Consider the following 22,646-nt stretch of genomic DNA (forward strand, 5'->3'; position numbering starts at 1 on the left):
AATATTAGATTATCAAGTCAGCTGCAATCTAATGCTTCTATAGTGACATGCAAATAACACCTAACATGGAATGTGAGTGCATTTTAATGTGCTAATACACTGTACAAAGGCGCACCCAAAAGCAAACGTGTCTAGACTAGGCAGTGTTACACAGTCAGATATGAAGGAACAGACTATAGAAAAGTCCTTCTGAGAATGTACATAATGGCCAAACAGGGGTGCCAAGGCTTGACTAGAATGGGAGAAAACCTGAGAACCCTGGCTTTGCTCCTGGTGTCTCAGGTCCCGGGCCTGGCTGGAAAGAAGAGGGTCCCTTAGAGGAGGCTTAAGAAACCAGAAAACATGTCTGAACTCGAAGATTCCAAATCTGAAGCACATGATGTAACTCCAAATCGGTTGCTGCCTAATTCCCAAATCAGTCAGGAGCGACTTGAGGACCCCAGCAGGATGACCCTTAGGGGTGAGTCGACACAGGGAGCAAAGCCAAACAACTGAGAAAGAAGAGTCCAGGTAGACACGACCACTTCTCGGTTAGGGACTCCACACTCCAAGACACGTAAAAGCAAACCAGAAACTACCGAGAAGACTGTGGATGTCCTTGGAAAGACCAGAGCCTGAAGAAAGACAAAATGAAAGGGATCACGAGAGGTGTCCTCAAAAATGGCGGGGAGGGATGCTGTCCCCCATTTAGAAAAGATACCCGGTTTGTCTTCTATTAACACAAGGGGCAGACAAGGGTTAGGTGGTGAATGCTCTCCAAGAAGATACATTTTCACTTATTGATAGGACAGGCTTTCTAATGATTACCTAATATCCCAATTAACTATTGAGTTGTCTGAAAAGATAGTGAGATGTCCATCTCTAAAGACTGGATGACTGTTGAGATGGTGGGTTGTCAGGGAGAAGCCAAACAATGAGTGAATTGTCGCATAGATTTGTACTTCAGGGTTTTTAATGCTGTGAGAGTGCTCTTAGAATCTCGCTTCCATGGTTTTCTTGTTGCTTCTTAGGATATCACAGAGCTACAGATACAGGTGAACAGGAATCTGAAATGGCCTTTAGAATAAATGTTATAATAGATATGGAGCCACTGGAAAGATTACATCCGGTTGGCCTTCTTAGCGGTTGCTGAGATGCAGTTACAGATATTTAATAACCTAGTCGTGTAACACACCTTCACACACACAGAAGGGGAGGCATTGACAAATTCCTGATATTTCCACCCTCATATGGGAGGACTGGGAGGAAATGGGGGTGGAAGACTACTGAGGGTATTCCTTTGGGTCATTTTCTAAGCACAGTTGAAATGCTCTTCACGAGTGTGACTACAATTCAGTGCTTGTAATGACTGATGGAAGCAGGAGGGGAATGTGCCGGCTCTCGCAACAGGGCCAGCCACTCTTCACGCAGCACTTCTTGTTTTGCCAACCACTAAAAGAGAAGGGGAAATTTCTGCCCTCCGACATTTGAACAAAAGTCCTGGGTTTCTCGAGGGTTGGACCAACTTGGGTCACTTGCCTATTTTCAAGCAATTACTTTGGCCAGAGGATTGCTATGAACTCATTGTGTTAGTCCTGACTGTTGCCTAACCCTGAGCCGCTCACCCTAGCAAAGTACCACAGGGCTGATATTTGCATGACTGGCCTCAGCTAATCAAGCCCAACACCGTGAAACTTGAGATGGGGCTATGGCTGCTTCACGAAGGAAAATACATTTTACTTAGGCTCACTCATGGATTAAAAGCTTAAATTTCTACATTATCTAAAACCCAGTTAAGTACAATTTTAGACCATCTTCCCAGCTCTATTAAGCACAGTGGGGAGTAATTTTTATGTCCAGATTAGAAAATGCATCCTAAATGGAGTGTTTCAAACAGCAAAGAGGCACACTAATATCCACATACTTCTGCATTTATACGAGCTCCATGCATCTTTATCCTCTGACATCAACTTAATTTTATCTGTACTTTCTGCACCACTAAGAAGTCCCCAGGGGCTGAGAAGAAAATTTGAGAGCTTCTATGTAGTTATTGTTGCTAGGAAACAGCATCCTTGGAATCCAAGTGTTCAGGCTTTGAGACACCGTGTGAAGTCACTGGTTCATAAAGGAAAACCTTTGGTAAATAGGTTGTTTAGGTGTGAGTAAATTGATGTTCTCTCTCTGTGACAAATGTTGTTGTGTAACCTTTGAAAAATAGTGTGTTTCTAGATCTCTATTCTTTCCTTTGAATCCAGCTGTCATCATTGTTCCCATGAGGACCCAAACTTCTACCCAAAATGGAGTGCACATTCTTTTTTTCCCCCAAATCATCCATAATTATCTCAGTGCCTTGAACACAAAGCCTAAAGGGTTTGAGTTAAACAAAGCGCAAGTAGCCTTGAACATCTAGACCCAGAACACTGAAACTGTGGAATACTAGTAAACTCTGCATTGATCGGTAGCCATATCCCAGCTCTTTTATGGTCCATGGCCTTGAAATGTTCTGTCTTCAAATAGGAGACGTTGAGGAGTGCCATTTTGGCTTACCCACCACCTTCTCACTCCTTCCTACAAAACTGCAAACCATCTCTGGACTCTCAACTTGAATTGTTGCTTACATGTTTCTCCCCTAGGATTTTATAAGTCAAAAACCCAGCTTGAGGTTATAATTTAACACCTACTTACTACAGAAGCATAAAATTAACAAGCAGCTATTTCTTTTCTTTTCTTTCTTTTTTTTTTTTTGGTGCCCAGATCAACCTGTAAGCCCCCTGTGAGCAGAATCATCATAATCAAGGAATGAACCTAGCTCAAGAATGTTATCAAATAAGTTGCCTGCATCAGGTTACTGATTTGGAACCATAAATTTAGAACTTTAAGCAGCAAATGGTATTTGCTAATTCATTGATTCAAAAATATTCATGGGGACACTGGAGAGGTAGTTCAGTTGGTTAGAGCATCATCCTGATACACCAAGGTTGCAGGTTTAATCCCTGATCAGGGCACATACAAGAAGCAATGAATGAATGCATAAATAAGCGAAACAACAAATCGATGTCTCTCTCTCTCTCCCTCTGCCCCCCCACCTCTTAAAGTAAATTAATTTTTTTTAAATCCATGAAATACTTGCTATAGATAGAATCTGTTCTAGGCATCAGGAATGTTTAAAAATGAATAAATGAATGTCCTGGCTTTTAAAATTTTATAATTTAGCATTGTATAATAATAATATACAATGGAGATGACAGAGGCAGAGGTAAACACAAAGTTACCTACACAGATTAAATATTTGCATAACAAAATCTACTGTTTAATTGACAGGATCCCATCAGGAAAGCAGAAACCACTCAGGCTTTCCAAAGGGACTTTAATAGAGAAAATTGGTTACAAAAATGGGAAGGGCTGGAAAAGCAAAAGGGAGAAGAAAAAGAGGGTACACAAGCCAGAAGCTGCTAACAGCCCTGTGCTGGAGCCTGAATCTGGCGTGATCTTATTCAAGATGCTGTTTCAGGTATTCGTGGACCTGCCTAAAGAGGTGCTGCCACTTCAGCTGTGAGTCTGCAATCACCTCCATTGCTCCAGCAGCAATCACAAGCAACTACAGTGCCACCACATGGCCAGAGCCAGAATCAAGAAGAGCCTTCCCTCTCCCTTCCACCTTCTAATCTTCAGCCTCATCTTCTGAAGGGCAGCATCTAACACAAAGCTGAAGACACAGAGAGCCCAGGACCAGGAGTACAGAACAATGTGTAGAAAGTAAGATATGAGGTTCAGAAATATCAAACAAATAGTTGGCACAAGCCACAACAGAAGTTTCAATGTAAAGCTCTGGCAATCCTGAGCGAGTAATTTTTCCCTAGGAGAAAGAGTATATCAGTCCAGTTTCTGTTGCAGATACCAGAAGTCCATTTGACTAGCTTAAGCAGGAAGAGATTTAATGCAAGAGAAGTGGTTCTCGTAAAATTAATAAGTACAATAGTAGGCTCCAGGCTGGGCCACTGGAAACAACTCCCAGATCACAGTACAGACTGGCCCTCCCAAGGGACTGAGAGCTCCACCACAGTTGGGAAGCTGGTGTTGACTTGAGGACCACAAAAGCTAAATCCAGAATTCCTACTCCCTACACTACATAAGTCGAACCAACAAAATGAGTACCTCCAACACTACCTCCAACGTCACTTAACTCCATCTGATCCAGGGAACCTAAATCATAACCACAACCTTAGCTGCAAGGGAGTCTGGACATGTAGTTTTTATCTTTCCTGAGGGAGATGAGGACACATGCTAAAGGAAGCAAATCCACACAGTACCCGCCACAGAAGGAATTTGGTGAAATGTATAACATTTTAGAAGGCATTGGCAAGCTCCAGAGGACAAGAGGCATGCCAGTTTTATTCTCCCCTGCCCCTTCCCAGAACTTTTTCACCACCTGACAGTCATCACTCAATAAATATCTACTCGCTGAGCCAGTAGAGACATGTACATAGCTTACTGTCTTGTTGTCAAGTTAAGGTTGGTACTACAAAACCAGGAGTCCTGATAATGAGAAGCAAGAATGCAATATTCTACAAACTTTTATTAGGTACTGACCGTATGCTAGGAGCTGAGTATATGCATATATACTAGATACTGAGGTACAAAAAGGAATGAGAACCAGTCCCTGAGCTCAAGGAAATCAGAGTCTGGGTAGGAGAAAGACAGATAAGGCACGTAAAATTCAACACAGTTCTGTGCTTCTCATTCAAGGCAGAACACATTGTCTAACTGATAAAAAGCAATTGGGAGCAGTAAGGACTGTGAGTATCTGTCTACATGTCTTCCGACACTCACTCACAGCTACCTAATCACTTTATTCTTCTCAGCTCAGTTCTACCTTTGCATGCTGAAATCTTTGAGGAGGTTATAGTGTTTGTATATATTCAACTTTGCCCTGTGAATTTGTTTTCTTACTAAAATTAAGTCGCTTACTAAGTAAACTTTATGAAGCAAATTCATTTTCCACTGACATCATTCTACTTTTGTGATTCGCTCTACGTGTTAATCTCTCTGCCAGGTAGGCCTGCTCTACCCATCTGGACAGATCCTCTGCAAAGCCATCTCTAATTCCCTCAGGTCGACAGTTTGCTGAGACTGCTGTTAGACCGTGAGATCCTGAAAAGCAAAGCTAAGCCTCTTCTTAAGCACTATCTGTCTTTAGTGCCTAAAGTAGCACTTGACACATAGTAGGCACACAAAATATGTGTACCGGAAGGCTAGGTATAGTTTGCATTGATTTGCCTTGCCAGTTTAAAGATAGCAATAGTCTGTGCTTCAGCAGGAGTCCCAATGAATGTTTAGGAAGACAAGAGGTCTAATCCAGAGTAATCTGTGGCGGCAGAGAAGAGTCAGCAAAGCCCACATGTTAGAGCTTTCAGGAGGGGGAAGTGAGCAAGCAGGCGCCTCTGCTGGGTGGCACGTAGAAGCTGTGTTCTCTCTGCCCTGTGTCTATTGCCTGCTGGAAAGGGGACACCCGAGGCCATCAAGCTAATGACAGAGACATAATGAGCTTAAAAACTGTACATGAATCCAGCCCCAAACTGGGACAAGGACCAAGGCTGATAGTCAGGCTTGGATCTATAAGTAATGTCTGTCTCCACAGACAGTAACTAGGTACTGGGTTTAAGGCCTTCCTCCCTAACAAGTATTTACAGTCCAAATACTGAGTAGACAACTGAAAGAAAATTCATCTTCAGTCTAGCTCCAAGAGGACAGCTACTCATGTGTGAAATGTGAGGAGCCTGTCACAAACCTGCCTGAACGAAAGCCCCACATAAAGATGGGCGAAGGGTATGAGACGGCTCGACTGAAATCCACACTCAGATAAAGTCAGACAAAAGACCACTTTAGATTTTGGATGTTCTATCTTGGCTCCTTAAAGATTTTCTTTGTTTTAACTAAACTGCAATTTATGTTGATTCCATCTATCTTTTTGAGAAAACTTACTTCTCACACCACCCTCCTGAGTGGATGAGGCTGGGGCACTTTTCCATCCTGTAAAAAGGTCCCTAGAAGACATTTCTCCCAGGCCTGACGTCAGCACTTCCTCTTCCAAGCCAATGGGTTCGTTCCTACCCCTTGGACACCATGAATTTTTAAGCTGATTTTGTGTTGCTAGGAAGACACTTTCACAGCTGTGAAGGGAGAGCAGTCTGAATAATCCTGGAAGTTCATTCTCTTCTTCCTCCCAGAGAGCAGACCCAGCAGATTTGAGTTGAGTGATCGAAGCTCAGGCGGGTCCCAGCGGCTGAGCTCCCGAGGCTGGGCCTCTCTGACCAGGCCGCCTCCTCCACCAGGACTTCCAGTTACCGCACAGCCACGTAGTGAGACGAGTGTCCATTCAATCCCATAAAAGGTCCAGCCTTACAGGGCAGGGTTCCTCTCTACTGAAATCTTGGCCACAGTGCGCTCAGTCCACCTCTGACAAACTGAAGCTGCAGAATAATGAGAACCTGGGGAAATTTGTGCTCTGCTATGTCTCTGCTGTTATTTTTAAACTCCATTCTGCATCTCTCCATGTCACACCGGTGCTGTGTATTTGAGACCTCATTGCTCACATGCAGAAAATATATGGGATTCTAGAATTGCCTTGTTTTTAATTTAATGTTTTGATTTGTTCATATATTTTCATAATTCAAGAATTAAAATATGAAAATAGATACAGTGAAATTTCCCTCCCATTCCTATCACCCATTAACTTAGACCCCTGAAAAGAAATCACTGTAACTAGTTTGTTATCTGACCCTCCAGAGTTTTTTATGTATATACACATACAAATATATTTTTGCTTTTTCCATGTTTTTCACACACATGTTGTTGGAATGTTGTAAACATTATTATTCTGAACTTTAGTTTTTTTTATTAAAAGTGGTTTTGGAGAGTTTTTCTTATTATATATAAAAAATCCTCATTCTTTTTTAGGGTTTTATAATAGCACATTAACAAGCCATAATTTAATTAACTACTTCTCCACTGAGGGGCATTTATGTTGTACACATTTTCTCCCAATCTGTCATTTGCCTTCTCACTATCTTGAGTTCACAAGTTTTTATCAGATTCTCAGGAAGATGTTAAGAATCACAGTCTTATAGACCTATCCATACCCAAACTAAGTATACATCTCTAAAATGCCAATAAGTGTAAATCACTCTAAGTCCAATAAGTAAAGAGGGTCTCACAGCCTCTCAGACACTGGGGGCTACATCTAGAAGTATATACCTTTTATGTCTATGACAACATTTGGGTCGTCGTGAAATGGCTTACAGAATGTGGAAGATTGCCCTACGAAGGGAGAAAAAGTTCTTGGATGCAGAAGGAGATGATTTAAAGAGAAATAAAATAATAAAATAAAATAAACTGAATTATATTACAGCAAATAATAATTTTTATAAAGTGACAAAAGTAAAAAATATAAAACAGTACTGCGTTTAATGAGTTCAGGGTTAAGAATATTTTTTAAAGCTTTTTGAAGTGAAGTTAGAAATTCTTAAAGCAACAAAGTTAAGTCAGGTTTATTTTCCCTCAGAAAAAAGGGAAGAATAGCTTAAATTTTTTTATATTCTTGCAGTGATATGTTGATGGTGTCCTGACATTCCACTTCTAAATTTCAAATATACTTTTTTGCCTCTCCAAAAAATTTTGCTGGCTTTAATCATAAGTAAGTCAACATAATGTTGGCTACATTATTCAAACCCTAGTAATTCTAATGGGAGAAAAAAGATTTAATACTTTTTTATTGAAGATGAATATAAATAGAAAGTGAACTTAGAAAGATCTTTGCCTCTAGCAGGTAGAAAGAGACAAACACAGCCTTCAATACACCTTAAATGATTTTTAGATTATTAAATATATATTGAAATACATTGTTTTTGAGACTTCCGGCAAGATGGAGGAATAGGTGGACGCATAGTACCTCCTCGCACAACCAAGATTAGAACAACAATAAAATACAGTCAGCATAACACCCAGAACTGACAGGGGATTCATCTGAATGGAAGTCGGACAGCCAAGAAGTTGAAGTAGACCCGTACATCCAGACTGGTAGGAGACAACGAGCCAAGCGGGCGCGGGGCTGGCGCGGGTCGGCAGCGCACGGAGGTTGGGGGAAATTTGGTGCGGAATCGGCGCGACAGCCATCGGGGCGCAGGAACGCAGCGGTGGACCCTGAGTACGCAAGCTGCGGCTGCTGGACCCAGTGGGGCAGCGATTGTGGACCAGGGCAGAGCTCGCAGCCCAGGAGCCCCGGGGAAAGGTCTGGGCCCAGGAGAATTGAACTGCCGCCATTGATTCCCTGCCCCCGCCCCGCCCCGCCCCGCCCCGCCCCGCCCCGCCCCGCCCCCACATATAACGTCACAATCTAGCGACTGGGGCGCCCAGCCCCGGTGAACACCTAAGGCTCCGCCCCCCACCTTAACAAGAGCGACCAGTGGGGGGGGAAGGAGAGACAGGGAAAGACATAAGACATGAGTGCAACAGAGCAGATCAGTCCCCCAGGACTCATCCTTTTGAGCGACCAAGAAATAGCCAATCTATCAGATGCACAGTTCAAAACGCTGGTGATTAGAAAGCTCACGGAATTGGTTGATTTTGGGCGCAATTTAGATGAAAGGATGCAGGTTACCATAAAAGAGATGCAGGAAGATACGCGGAGGAGAGCCAATAGAGAAAGGAAGGAATCTGAGTCTCAAAACAATACAGTGGACCAGAAGGAAGATAGAATCAACCAAGCAGGAAAGCATGATGAAATAAGAATTTAAAAAAATGGAGGAGAGCCTTGGGAACATCCAGGACACCTTTAAACGTTCCAACATTCGAATTATAGGGGGTACCAGAAGGGGAGGAGCAACAAGTGGAAAAGTTATTTGAACAAATAATAAAGGAGAACTTCCCCAATCTGGCAAAGGAAACAGTCTTCCAAGAAATCCAAGAAGCTCAGAGAGCCCCAAAGAAGTTGGACCCAAGAAGAAACACACCAAGGCACATCATAATTACATTAGCCAAGGTAAAAACGAAGGAGAGAATCCTAGAAGCAGCAAGAGATAAGGGGACAGTAACCTACAAAGGAGTTCCCATCAGACTGTCAGCTGATTTCTCCAAAGAGACCTTACAGGCAAGAAGGGGCTGGAAAGAAATATTCCAAGTCATGAAAGACAAGGACCTACATCCCAGATTGCTCTATCCAGCAAAGCTGTCATTTAGAATGGAAGGGAAGATAAAGTGCTTTTCAGATAAGGTCAAATTAAAGGAGTTCATCATCACCAAGCCTTTATTTTATGAAATGCTAAAGGGACTTATCTAAGAAAAGAAGATAAAGAAAAAGACATGTATAGTAAAAGGACAGCAAACTCACAATTATTAACAATTACACCTAAAGCGAAACCAAAAGAAACTAAGTAAACAACTAGAACAGGAACAGAACCACAGAAATGGAGGGCACATGGAGGGATAGCAACAGGGGGGGGTGGGAGGAGGGGAGTGGGGGGAAAGGTATAGAGAATAAGTAGCATAGAATGTAGGTTGAAAATAGATAGGGGGAGGGCAAGAATAGTACGGGAAAGGTAGAAGCTAAAGAACTCATAAGAATTGCACATGGAAGTGAACTAAAAGGGGGGGAACGTGGGTGGGAGAGGGGGTACAGGGTGGAGGGGAGGGAAGGGGGGAAAAGGGACAAATGTAATAGCATAATCAATAAATTTAAAAAAAAAAAAAGAAATACATTGTTTTCATGCAAGCCCCTCTTCAATATGACCACAACCCAGTTAGAACAATGGTAAGTGGAGCAGAAGTGAAAGGAGGAAGAGAATAGACTTCAGGGTGGACCCACCCCCTACTGCAATACACATTCCCCTTCAGTTAACTCATGATCACCACCACAGATATGAAGGTATGAAAATATCATCAAGAATTCACATTGTTCTTAAACATTTCACCTATATATTAGCAATAATAAGACTATTTGAATAGAAGTTTGCCTAATTTTTTTAATGTATTTTTCTAAGTCTCAATCATCTAGCAGGTATGTACAAATTTGGTCTTTCCTTATACATCATCCATCCCCAATTCTCTTTCCTTTTTAACAAATAGGTGCTCAATTATTATTATACTCATTATTAAGTGATGCGTAGTAAAAATCTATGCCCAGGCACCTGGAATCCAGCTACGCCACCCCCGATCTCACCAAAAAGTACCCACTGGTAAACACAGGAGAATAAACATGTGGCAGTGATACCAGATATCATTGATGATCACAGAACTTATGTCCACAAAGCCAGATGCATCCGTCTTCTCAGCGCAGCCACCAGCAGCCATCAGAAGTAGCACTCATCATGAGACCTATGTGGAATCCTGATTTAAAGCACCGTCATCTTACCAGTACTTGCTGGGAATTTGCTCTCCAGCTCCAAGTCTTCAAAATGAATTCCTAGACCAGCCGAACTCTGTTTAACTCTGCTATGTTTCTTGGTTTCAGATGGTTATACCACCGATGACATTGAGTTTTACTGGAATGGCGGAGAGGGAGCAGTAACGGGAGTCAATAAAATTGAGCTTCCTCAGTTTTCAATTGTCGACTACAAGATGGTGTCCAAGAAGGTGGAGTTCACAACTGGTGAGGATGTTTCCCCCAAAATAAGTCAAGAGCACTGTGAAAGAAAGAAGGTGGTTTCAACCAAATGATAATCTGATTTTTTTTTTCAATTCAGGGTCATATCCACGACTGTCACTGAGCTTTCGTCTAAAGAGAAACATCGGTTACTTCATTTTGCAGACCTACATGCCTTCCACACTGATTACAATTCTGTCCTGGGTGTCTTTTTGGATCAACTATGATGCTTCTGCAGCCAGAGTCGCACTAGGTAATGCATTCTCAGTACTGCAGAAAGCCGGTGGAATTTCTCTTTAAACAAATAACCAATGTTCGGATTTATAAGCAATGGTCTTCTCTCATAGCAAGCTAAGGAACAAGATTAGTATAGAGGACACAGGGACAAAACCAAAGGAGGGTAGGATCAAGGGTGGGAGGTGGGGCTGGCTGGGGTTGGGGGGAGTGTAGGGGGGAATGGAGACAACTATACCTGAACAACAATAAAAAGTGTGGGAAAAAAGAATGCTTGGTAACAAAACATTTAAGTGTAAGCACATACAGAGTGAATGTTTTACATTATAATATTTTTTAGCATTTTACCAAAATTAAAAAAAAACCTTGAAGAATGTTCAATATTATATAAGTGCTTCTTGGAGTATATTTCAAAATCCTTATTCCATTCATTTTTACTGTGTGATGATTTTCTCTTCAGTCCCTGATTTTTACAGTGGAGGACATTTATAATACATCATTATCAAATTGATCTGAAGAAAGCTAGACGTTGTGACTATTAAAAAGCTATGTTGAAAGTTGGGAAATTCTCTCTCTCGAACATTAACTAAAATTAAATCATATTGATCTGAGTCTCCCTTAAGTGGAGCTCGTCGCGCCTGAGGAAGGCACAGACAATTCATCAGCTACATTAATGATCTGTGATCAGCACAGAGTAAAAGTGGTTTCCTTCCTGGGGGAACAAAATTCAGAATTAATCTTGTCATGGCTGAGGAGTTGCGGTGAGCTGGAAGGCTATGTTTGAGACTAAACGGTTCCTTGGAATGTTAGAACATATAAGGTCTGTTTGATGAATTGGGGCATAGGTGGATCGGTCTCATTATTTCATCATACAGCCATTTCAGTTACCACTTTCTGGGGCTTATTCTCACACACACACACACACACACACAAATATGAAACAGCATAATTTCTGGCTAACATACACACCTCTTCTCTTCTGAGATTACTGAACTGGGCTAGATGATCAGCATACCCTCTCATGCCTAGATTAATTATCTTCTCTACAGCTTACTTCTAGTGGCTGAGTGCATAAGGCTCACAAAGTCAAGTACTGGCAATCCCTGATCAACCTCTGAACATTCAAAGACTAGGGAAAGTAACAAAGAGTTTATCATATCATACGCATATATCTGCACATTATTTTAATGTGAACATGCCTATGTGTGTGCTGTGGTTAAGGAAAACTCACTGGTTGAGGTACACTGCAGGGGAATGACAACTATGAAGGTCATAAATTGTGGTTCTCCTTACACATCTAGCCTCAAAGCTATTGATATTTTAATTAGAGGTGTCAGCACATAAGTATGCTGACTTAGCCTGCACTTTGAAATGTAAAACCTGTGATATTTTCACACTTGTGTAAGTACAAAAGGCATTCACTGAGTAACCCATCTTGCATAAAAAATTTAAACCCAGGAGTAAAAGCGGAAATGCAACAAGTGGGTTTGTAAATGAACTGTTTGTTCCTGTCAAGGACATTAGCTAGAATTATATTCGTTGAAATTTAAAATTTTATTCAAAAGTAAGACCACTCATGATGGCATTTCATACCAGTGCAGCACAACTGAATTCATCACCGATCTAAACTATTTTAACTTTGTGTATGATAATCTGGACTTCCTACTGCATCTGTCCCCATAAAAGTTAAAGAGTCAAATCAAGGAATCTATCTGGAATTGCCTGACTAAGCAAATGAGTGCTAGGCTACTTTTTCCCTTTTCATTTTCTACCTTCCATACACTTTGCAAGCTTTCCTCTTTTCTGTATTCTTCATTTCATATGTTCTGTCTTTAAGGACTGCCATCAAGTCTCAAGCTTTGGGCATTCTCTGCTTCTATTTTAAAATATGTTGTTGAACAGCTCCTTGCTTTTCGAGCCCCTAACTGAGTGCTCTGCAGCAAAATAACTAATCTCAGTGTTTCTTTCTGTTCAGATATAAAATGGAAATGACGTACCTGCCCCATCACACTCAGCAAGCAGTTATGACAGCCACATAATTCATAACTGTTTGACACTATAAAACACTATACAAATGTGCAACATTAGTATTACAGCACAAACCATCTACATGAGATTTCCAACTTCTTTTACACTTTTTGTTTTTTCCAATTATCACTTCATTAACACCAAATATTTATTATGCAGCCACACAAATATTATATGGTTAAGAATGCTATGTTTAACAAAGTAGATAATGCGAAATCTTCATTTTAAGGACTTACAACTGTAAACTTCAACAAATCCACGCTGAATTATTTAGGAAGTTTTTCTTGGCTCCAGGGAACTAACTCATTTTCAGTTCAGGGATCAAAAAACTAGAGGTAATATTTGAAAACCCAAAGCAACAACATTTTATTATATCTTAAAATACACAAACCAAATGCTTAATGCAAATCATGAACATTCTTATATGCTTCTTCTTTTAGTGTGATCTCACTATCAATTTATTTTAAAATGTAATACTGACCTTGTGGCTGAGGTGTATTACAGATTCGCGGAATGACGTAGATTTTCTCAAAGTGGTCACCAACTTTCAGCGTGGTAGTGGCTGCTGTGGGGATCCGTATCACAAAGACAACTTAGAAGGGAGATGAGATGCTAAAAGAAGGAAGAGCATAGATGTAGCATATAATAAAATGAGGAGTATTTGACCTCAGACAGTAGGTATATCAATGGGATTTTGATATGCCTTTCCATCTACCTGTCTTTTCTCTTCGTGCATTATTGTTCAATGGTTTTTAACTCTCCATTAACAATGCATTTCATTTTATGATTTGTTCATGAATTTTGTAGGGGGTCTGCAGCTTCATTTTGCAAAATGTCTGCCTTTCTGCCCAGCCAGTGGCTTACTGCATTATTGCCATCATTCTGGGGCCTCAGTATGGGAATAACATCTGTCCTCTCAGTCTTAGAAAGGGCAACTTAACAAGTGCATTCAACTAAGATGTGTCTTTCTGTTTTATAGGAATCACCACAGTGCTGACAATGACAACCATCAGCACGCACCTCAGGGAGACCCTGCCAAAGATCCCTTATGTCAAAGCGATTGATATTTACCTGATGGGTTGCTTTGTGTTTGTGTTCCTGGCTCTGCTGGAATATGCCTTTGTGAATTACATCTTCTTTGGAAAGGGCCCCCAGAAAAAGGGAGCCGGCAAACAGAACCAGAGTGCCAACGAGAAGAACAAACTGGAGATGAATAAAGTCCAGGTAACGTATTAAATGTTCCTAACAAGACTCTTCTGAAATGTATCAGCAGGCTGGTGCTCAAGGCTCCCATAGTAGAGCAGAAAATACATACATATTAGTTTATTTTTAATAAACCTCAAACGACCCTTGATTTTACATATCTGAGAACTGAGGATAGAAAGTAGGTTGAAGTTTACATAGATTAATAACATACCTGGGCCTAAAATTCAGCCTCAAGTTCATTATTCTAAACTATGTAGTAATAAAACAATATGTAAAAGAATAATTCCAGGTCTGCTTGATAAATAAATAAGATCTAAAGTGAATAAACTCTGCACTCTGAAGTGGAAATGAGACAATACAGCTCGGTGATTACAACACCACAGACTGGAATCGACCTCCTTGGATTCAGTCCTCAGCTCTGCCACCTACTGGCTTTACAACTTCTGGCAAATCAACCTGTGTAACTCCTTATCTAATGTCGGTTAGATAATTTATAGATAATGTCAACATCATTATCTATAAATGGAGGGTATTATGGTATACCTACATCACAGAGTTGTTATAAGAATTAAATTAGGTTTCTTTTTTAATTTAGCATTTGAAACAATAGCTGGAACATAGTAAGTACTCAGTAAGTAGTAGCTATAATTATATATTGTACAAGACATTGTTATTCTTTTTATTTTGCTTTTTATTGGTAAGTCTTATGACCTATGCTCTCAGGGGATAGAATTAAATTAAATTAATGCTCTGTTTATTTCCTTTATTTATTTATTTTTGTTGAATTTTTCCCATTATAATGCTGTGTTTATTCTTTTAAAACATCTCTGTACTGTCTACTTCTATGCCACTTTCACTGATTAGTTTAAAATTACATACATTAAAGTACTGCATTCACTACAGATTGTTTTCAAGATGGCACACAGATGGCAACTCAAATATCCATTCATTGAACCACTCTTCCGAGCATCGGGTATACTGCTCTGAATGAGACGAAGTTCCTTGCCCTCGGGGAGCTTAGGTTCTAACATGGGAAGTCAGGCACCGTACACACAAACCAGTGTTAAGAAAATAAATTTCCGTTAAAGGTACGTTCTAGGAAGAAAGTGAAACAGAGTGATGAGGATGAGAATGATTTGGTTCAGGTTCAAGGGAACAGGACACTTGGATCAGGTGATCAGGAAGACCTACCTCTGTGAGGAATTACTGTTTGACGTGAGACCTAAGAGAAAAGAAGCAGCAGCCATGCCATGCCCCATCTAGGCTCTGAGGCAGGAACTGCTTGATATCTTGAAGTACTGAGACATCAGTACTGAGAAGGTCAGTGTGGCAAGAGCACAGTAAGTGAGAAAGAAAACAGACTAGTGTGAGATGTGGCTGGAGAATCAGGCAGAAGCCAAGTCATGAATCTTCCAGGTGTATCTTCATGCTCTTAGCAGGATCTCAAATTCAGACAGACACTGCCAGGTAATTAGAAAATGAGGAGCAAAGGAAACATACAGGCTCTACCACATGGTCAAAATTTGAAGCAATGCATTCAAATAAATTTGACTCTAACTGTGAAACACTATGCTCGATGCTGACAGAGAAGGAGTAGGCATGATACTTGCCCTTGAGAACTCTCTCGTCTTGCTGGGAAATAGTCATATGAGGTGGCTGGATTACAAAATGAGACAGTATGGCATTTATTTTTGGGAACCATATCTGAAAGGAAGAAGCTTCCCACTGTGTGACTGCAACCCTAATAGCTTTCAGAGTATTTTAGCCATAGTTTTCAAGGCCACCTCTTTTGTGTTGTCATGCTCATCTCATTTGCCCTGTCACCCTATTAGCTAGTCTTCCACATCATTCAATGTGTGCCCCCCACATTGTGGGGGCAGACCCTACATAAATAAGGTGATATACTCAAGAGTTCCACTGTTGGAAAAATTCAGAAGATGTGTTCTAGATAGACACACAAATGATAGGTACCATTGGGAAGGTAAAAGGGAGAAAATGGCTTCTCAATTACTAGAAAAGCAATCTTCTAGAGAGAGATAATTAAATGGAAAGGTCAAGCAAACTAAAATCTATTTATTCTAATAAAATAAAAAGGTTGTAAAACAAACTTTAGCCAAGCATTTTGGGCATTTGCCATGACTCCACATGAGGATATGAGGAATTTTCTGAGGTGGTAAGGGAAGAATAGAGGCAGGAAGAAAGCCTCATTTATTATATCATATCTAGATGTATACTATATTTTGCTCTGAAGAGGACTTAGTGACTGGCTAATGAATAATTTAAAAGTTTACATCTAACTGATCTTCATTTCATAAAAAGTTTGTGTGCATAATACTGGGCTTAAACATACTAAGATTTCATTGGACCTCAAACCAGGAAACTTTTATTGCAGAAGAATAGAGTTTTGTTTTGTTTTGTTTTTTAATTTGAAATACAGGAGAAAACAGAAAAATCTCTCAATTGTCAAGAGATGAAATAGTTAAAGAAGAAAAAATGTGTTTTTATCCATGGGAAGCTAGACTAGGAAGTTCACAAACGCTTTTCACAGAAACACAAGTAGACAAAATTATGCCAAAATTCAAAAAAAACATGTTAAGACATGACAGAGTAGCTTGTAGCAGACTAACCCTCCTATAGATTAAAAATTATTAACCTTGAGAAGAATTTTTACACTCTTCTTGTTAGACATGAAAGAGTAACTAAAAACCAAGCAAAAACTGGAGGAAAATCACCCCTCGAATGGAGGGAACTATACTTCGTAAAATCTGTGTTTACGTAATTTTTCCCTGAGGCCACTCCTCAATCTGGGAAATGTAGGACAAGAGAACTTAAAAAAAAACTGTAGATTTTACTTTTATTGGTCTGATGAATCATAGCATGGAGTTCAGTATTTCCAGAATCCCTGAAAGTTTCAGAAAGAAGTGAGCTATAGGAGAAAGTTAGCGTCTGAGTACAAGCTTCCCACGAGTCCCTGGCTGATCCTCGAACTGCAAATGTGCAGGTAAAATGCCAAGAAGTCCAGAAGAGAAAAACAGTTGGAAGGCTGGAAAAGCAATGAACATAATTTTTAGCTGTTATTCACCATATGGAAGTCAGAGTTCAGAGTTTGAATCCAGCCATTTGGGGCCAGTTGGTAAATGAATTAAGTTTTTCATAAAAACCCTAAAAGCATCACACCTCAGGAGTAAAAACTAGGTCACAAGAACAAGGGATTTCCCTTGGGTTAAGGGGGAAATATAGATTCACCCTAACAACAAAAATCCAAGTCTCTACACATTCTAAGTTATCTGTTAGTAATTTAACTGCCCGTTAAAACATTTTTCAGGGAAGATAACAGAATCCAGAGTCTCCATAATGTATCACCAACATATCTAGTCTATAATAAATTACTAAACATGAGAAGAAACAGGAAAATATGCCCATAGTCAAGAGAAAGAAAAAAAATAGTCAGCAAAAACAAACCTGCAAAAAGTCTTAGATGTTGCTTTAAAAGGTAAGGATTATCAATAATCACAATAACAACTATAATGATTATATTTAAAAGTTCACAAAAAATAGCCCACAGCTGGAAACAACCAAAGTATCTTCTAACTGGTAAATGATTAAACAAACTGCAATGCATCCACACCATGAAATACTAGTCCAACAAAAAGTAATGAACTGTGGATACATGCAACAACTTGGATGGCTCTCAAGGGCATTATGCTGAATATAAAACGCCAATCATAAAAGAGTACATACTGCATGATGCTATCTATATAACACTCCTGAAATCAAATTTTAGAGATGAGAACAAATTGGCGGTTTCCAGGATTTAGCAGTGGGGGGCAGAGGGGAGTGGGGCACAGGTGTGATTGACCCTAAAGGGGTGAAAGCATGAGGGAGAGCTTTGCCGTGGTGGAATAGTTCTGTATCTTGATTGCAGTGGCAGTTACGTGAATCTATACATCAATAAAATTAAACAGGTCTGTACATACTCTATACCATTGTCAGTTTTCTGGTTCGGCTATCATACAATAGTTAAATACAACATAATTAATGGGAGAAACTAGGGGAAGAGAACATGGAACCTCTCTGCTATCTTTGAAACTTCTTTGGAATCTACAGTCATTAAAATAAAGACCAAAGGAAAGTATTTTAAAAATGCTTGAAGAGATAGCAAGTCTCGGGGCAAGGGCGCAGAAAGTATAAGAAAGAACCAGTGGAAATCATAGAATCAAAAAATTATTAGGTGGATTAGAACCATTTTTTATACAGCGAAGGATCAGTGAAATTGAAGACAATGTTGGCCTTCTCTTGATCTTTCCATTGTATCAACTCTCAGCATGCATGCAATGGCCTCCAGGGACGCCTTCACTGACCCCTCTGTCGGCTTATGTCTGGGGGCCTCGTTGTTTGTTTTCACTCTACCTTGTGCTCTCCTTCCATACCACTGACCGCAAGTGGGAGTACATTTATTTCTCTAATTATTTTTTAATGTCTGTCTCTTAGAGTTCAGGCTTCCCAAGAGTTGGCACTCTACTATGTTTATTGGTCTTTCCTCAGTGACTAGAACAGAGAAAATACCAAACAAGTTCCTGTTGAATGCATAAATGCCAGAGGGGCCTCCATTCAAGATGAGTTCTTAGATAACACACAAGGTGTTGAGTGTTACCTATGTTTTATAAAATCCTTATTCATCATAGTAAGAAAAAGAGATATGGCTCACTTTAGTTCTGCCCCTGACTTTCTCGCTCTTTCTGTCACTTTGATTCTTAACGTTCCTTGAAATATATTTCGTATGGACCTCTGCTAGTCTTTGTGAATCACAGTGTCATAGGACTTCAGATAGATATACTCTTCAAAGGAGTGTTACCACTAAGGTTGTATAAACTTCTTCACATTTATATGAAACAAATACTACAGTGTTACCATCTCAGGCAACATAATCATCCCTGCAGCTGCTTAGGTTTTCCAGATCCTATCGTCCTTATCCCCTTCTGAAACTAGGGGTGCAGACAGACAATGTGTCAATAATAATGCAAATGTATCATTGCATCTGTATCATTGTATCATCTCCAGCAGTTAAGATAATGATGCCACCAGTGTGATATTTGAAAATGCTACCTCCTGGTTAAATTTAAAAACTAGAATATGACATTGGTTTTTTCCTTTTATTTCTTGGTTGAATTGTCCTTTTCTGCCCCTTTAGATCCTTGTAAACAGCTGAATTCAAATGATATATGTGCTGTGGTCTCAGAAAACTTTCATCTGAGGGATCCCTAATATTTGCCTTGGTTCCCTGGAGCATAGAGTGGCATTGACCATTTATTACACAGTACTTTTGAGAGCCTTGGCTGGGCATTCATGTCAAGGGGTAGCTATACGGAAGCCTCAGAAATGCTTGCTTTGTCTTGATTTATTTTTCTACCAGCTGCACTGAAGCACCTTTTTATATGAGTACAGATGCTGAATCCAGACATTAGGAGAGTTGCAACCTCTAAGGTGATAAAGACTGTAGATTCATGAACCCCTTGGGCATCATTTCAAACTAGAGATGGTATTTAGAGTTTTGAAAGACACATTTCACAATACAACTAGGCCATAAAACTAGGTTGTAAAGAAGCCACTTTTGCTTCTGGACCACTTTTATAGTAACCTGGAACTTACATGGTTGTACCTGCTAGCCACAATGCCTGACCATTTGCCAATAAATCCACCTAAGATTAAATGTTTTTTGCACGGATGGCCTGTGATCAGAGACTCATTCAAAACATTCCAAGTCATGGAGGACATGGGTGGAATCTTCCAGAGATTCATTCCAAATGTACAGTTGTAATCCCAACAGCTAAGAAATATTTCCCTTCAAATTACTTATTGATACTGGACTCCTTTCTCCCATTTTTATTCTCTTTGGTGAGTCATCTGCATTTCAGATATCTGCACTTTTACACAAATTTGTAAATGTAAATCAGCTTTATATTGTGACTAATTCCAAGATGCAACGTGCATCATGAAAGTACACAACTCTCTTCTGAAGTCTAGCTTGGAACAGCTGAACACCTACATCAACCAGCCTTTGGTCCTAGGCCGAGGACCCCACATCCCCAAGTCGCCCTCTGGCCACTGGGACAGGGCCCTCAGCCTTTGATGGAACTTGAACTTTTCTGACATAGCATCTGGAATTCTGGAGAAATCTGTGTTGTCAGTACATGATCTGTTTTGGCCCTTAAATCCCTGCCCAAATCAAATCTGGCTTGTTTCACTTTTTGTTCTCCAGCCTTTGCTTAATCCTGTCTAGTTTCCAGAGTTTGTAGCAGCCTAATTTTCTCTTACAATAATCTACAAACCTCTCTCTCACTCTCTCTCTCTCTCTCTGTCTCTCTCTTTCTTTCTCTCTCTCTCACACACACATACCTCATCTATCTGTTTATCTCTTTGTCATTTTCTCCCTGGTGTCCAAAGCTATGTTTTCGTCCGTACCCAAACAACTAGGACTGTTTTCATGAACAAGAAAGGAAACAAGCTTACTTAACTGGCCTAAGAAACAAAAAAGGAGAGAGATTTTTTGGCGGATGTAACAGAGAGCCCAGGCATGGCTGTCGTTCCACACGTGTCTGTATCCAGATGTTCACACAGTGTCGCTAGCAAGCATCTCTCTTCATCTCGTAATTCTGCTCCCCTCTCTGTTGGCTTTATTTCCAGTAGACCCTCTGTCCTGGTCTTCCACAACTCCAGAGTTTAGAATGTCAAAGCTCTACAACCCCACAAGAAAAGTACTTTCTTATACCAAATAGTTGCAACCAGAAGTCCTAGGACTGAGTCATATTATCAGGAAGAAATCGATCCTTCTTACCCGGAAGATGAAAAAACATTAAAGCCTCAGGTCTGGGTCGCATGCTGCTCCCTGAGGCACACCTCAGTCACGTCAACCAAAGGACTGTCAGGGTGATGTTATCGGGAAGGTGGAATCGTATCAGGGATATCAAAGCAGTAGGCTTTCGTCACAATCCACCTCACACTCTTTGCCTAAAGGAAAACATCCAGACTCGAAAATGTGGGCAGCAAGATCCACCACAATCGCATTGTGCTTTATTCTGCTGCTTGCCATGCCTCCCTCTCCCCCTCCCCAACACACGCTTGGCTCCAGAATTAAACAGTTTTTCCCAAAGTGCCATGTTTTCACTCTTTGGAACCTTTGTTTGGCTTTTTACCCAGATTCACGTCTTGACTGATGTCTTCCCTCACTCCTCGGGTGGAGTTGGTGCTCCTCCTCTAGTTTAGCCCTACCCCCAGTGCTTCCTCTTTTCTTTTCCATTTAACAAATATCTGATGAGTCCATACTATGTGAACACTCTCTGTGCACTGGGGACGTTGTCAGCAATGACTAAAACAAAAGCTCACATTCTGGCGAGCCAGACCGACAGCGAACAGCACACACACACAGACACACACCTGGTGCCAGGTAATGATAAAGGCTGCAGGGACAGAGTGGCCTTAAATGCACATACGGTCTCTTCCATCTTTAGTGTTGTGACACCTGTCACTGAGCCTGGCACAGATTAGGCACTTAAATATCCCAAAATAATAAGCGAAGTAATAAATTAATTACAAAACCAAAAGGCATGCTCCTAGACTTCATGTGTAATTGAGACCTATTTTCCTATTATACTCCTATATTTTTAAAAAATGTTTAAGCCTTTCTAAAATGAGAACTGTTTAGTACCTTTCAAAATTAAATATGTGTATATATATAATGTTTTCTAATGAAGGACATTTATTTTTATTAGGACAGTTAGTGGTAACAATATGTGTGTTAATAATAGATGGCTTTGAATCTGTGTGTTGACACTTTAAGTGGCCTGAATGTACCTTTTCCCAGCTATTTCCTTCTCCTGAAACCCCTGTGTGAGAATCTAAGCTGATTGATAATTCCACTCCACCTTCCGTTCATCATGCGCCCCCCTCCGGAGGAATCAAGCATAGAAGTGCTATGCCGATTGCCTAAGGAACCCTGGCCAAGGCACTAAAGCAGGAGATTCCACGTGATGAGACACCACATTCGGCGCTCTAAAACTCCAAGACGTTCCCCCACGCACCGACATTACAGTCTAAAAATCGCCCCTTCGACTCTATGAAAGGAATCTGGCCCAAATTACTCTTTTCTCTACCTGAAGAACAAAGCATTGCTGATGAGATTTTGGGCGAATGTTTTAAGAGGGTTCACTGAAGACGAATCTGAAAAATGAACCTTACTTGCATTATTCAGTACTGAATGCATTTACTGGTTATAAAGCATTTTATATTTAATTTCAAGAGGAATCATCTCAAATACTGGCACTCCCTAGTAACCAGTGATGGAGGGTTGGCCGTCCTGATGAGAACGAATGACTGACAGCGACGGCGTGAATGCGGTACAGCGGAGGAGTGGGAGGGGCAGGCGGAAGCTGTGGCTGTGTGGCTCTCTGCCCTCAGCAGGTGAAGGCGGCCACTGCCCTGGACAGCTTCATTCTGCGGACTGCAGGCTTCCGAAGGGCAGCGCAGAGTGTGGCCAGCATCACTGCACTCGGCTTCCTGCTCTGCT

At 40.6% G+C, this 22,646-nt stretch overlaps 1 protein-coding gene across 1 annotated transcript in view; it reads left to right on the top strand.

Annotated features, from left to right (window-relative positions):
• Window positions 1-22,646, top strand: part of GABRB1 (gamma-aminobutyric acid type A receptor subunit beta1) — a 332,210-nt gene that overhangs the window by 296,246 nt on the left and 13,318 nt on the right. The window contains exons 6-8 of the mRNA XM_045834675.1: window positions 10,484-10,621; window positions 10,716-10,868; window positions 13,857-14,101. Of these exons, the coding sequence (XP_045690631.1) occupies window positions 10,484-10,621; window positions 10,716-10,868; window positions 13,857-14,101 (536 nt within the window). The remainder of the gene's footprint in view (window positions 1-10,483; window positions 10,622-10,715; window positions 10,869-13,856; window positions 14,102-22,646) is intronic.

The sequence above is a fragment of the Phyllostomus hastatus genome, unplaced genomic scaffold, assembly GCF_019186645.2.
Source record: "Phyllostomus hastatus isolate PE091 unplaced genomic scaffold, TTU_PhHast_1.1 phas_contig_196, whole genome shotgun sequence".
In the NCBI taxonomy this organism is placed as follows: Eukaryota; Metazoa; Chordata; class Mammalia; order Chiroptera; family Phyllostomidae; genus Phyllostomus; species Phyllostomus hastatus.